At 37.9% G+C, this 1,123-nt stretch overlaps 1 protein-coding gene across 1 annotated transcript in view; it reads right to left on the bottom strand.

Moving 5' to 3' along the window:
• ADGRF5 (adhesion G protein-coupled receptor F5) overlaps positions 1 to 425 on the bottom strand; it is a 113,519-nt gene extending 113,094 nt beyond the window's left edge. Inside the window, exon 1 of the mRNA XM_042780316.1 lies at positions 324 to 425. Coding sequence (XP_042636250.1) covers positions 324 to 425 — 102 coding nt within the window. The remainder of the gene's footprint in view (positions 1 to 323) is intronic.
• Between the last annotated feature and the right edge of the window lie 698 nt (positions 426 to 1,123).

The following is a 1,123-nucleotide window of genomic DNA, read 5'->3' as shown; positions in this document are numbered from 1 at the left end:
CTGTAAATCATCACCCAAATCCTAATAAATTAAAAAAAAAAAAAAAAAAGAGGGGGAAAGCCTGGGGGAATCTCTCTTGAATTTATTTTAACCTTTTCTTGTGTCACCACGGATTTCCAAGTATGGCGATTTGTAGCCCAGTAATTATATTAATGTCCCTTTATGTTCATCTTCCTTTCCTCCCCATATTTGCAGTATTTTCTCAAAGGTACTAGAAAAGTGTTTTTGTTTTGTTCTGTTTTAAAGCTTTTTCTGTCTGTGACATTCCCAGAAAATCAAAGAAATATAACAGGGGAAAATATGGAAGACATGGATTTACTCACCGAAGGATGAACAAGAGGTTCTAAATTCAAGTTCTTCGTAGCTTGGGACGAATAAATCACAATGAGCATGAGGCACAAAGTGCTGCTTCCTGGGGACTTCATTGCTTCAGGCTTGAGCTGCCTCATCTGAAATGGAAATATGATGGGTTAGAGAGAGTAACTGATTTCTAAAACATGGAAAGAGCTAGCAGACCCTGACTTGAAGACATTACCCAAGTACTTTTTCAACAGATGGGAAAATGGAAGGAGCTCAAGGAAATCAACTTTAGAGAGCAATCCTTGCCCCAGACTCTTGAGTGAGGAAATGATAATACTAGAGGTGGAAGGGATGGATGTGGGGAGTGAGGAGGGTACCTAAAAATAGGACAAAGATGGCAGATATTTGGCGATTTATTCCAAAAGTTCAGAGACATTGAAAACTCTAAGGAGCACAGCTCTATTTTGACAGGTATGGGGGTACATACCATAAGTAGTGGTAGTGGATATTTGGGCATACACCATATATACATAGAGAAGGAGAGAGAGAAGAAAAAAGAAGGCAGAAAAAGGAGAGAGGAAAAACAAGGAAAAGAGAAAGACTACTCAGTAAGAAATACTTTCAACATTGTGATCCAGCATACACATATATACGAACACAAGGCTTCCAAGAACAATAGCTCCCTTTGAGTCAAGCAATGCACCCTGACATTTTCAATTCTATCCTATCCTGTATCATTCAACTGTTTTATCTTAATGCTGGTAGCAATCCATTAAATTGATTTAATGATACAAATTAATTGGCTATGACCCATTAGCATGAA

Source organism: Orycteropus afer, unplaced genomic scaffold (genome assembly GCF_000298275.1).
Source record: "Orycteropus afer afer isolate SDZICR_OR568_19922 unplaced genomic scaffold, OryAfe1.0 scaffold00034, whole genome shotgun sequence".
NCBI classification, from domain to species: Eukaryota; Metazoa; Chordata; class Mammalia; order Tubulidentata; family Orycteropodidae; genus Orycteropus; species Orycteropus afer.
The sequence above is the reverse complement of the archived record's forward strand: the minus strand, read 5'-3'. Positions and strand labels throughout refer to the sequence as shown.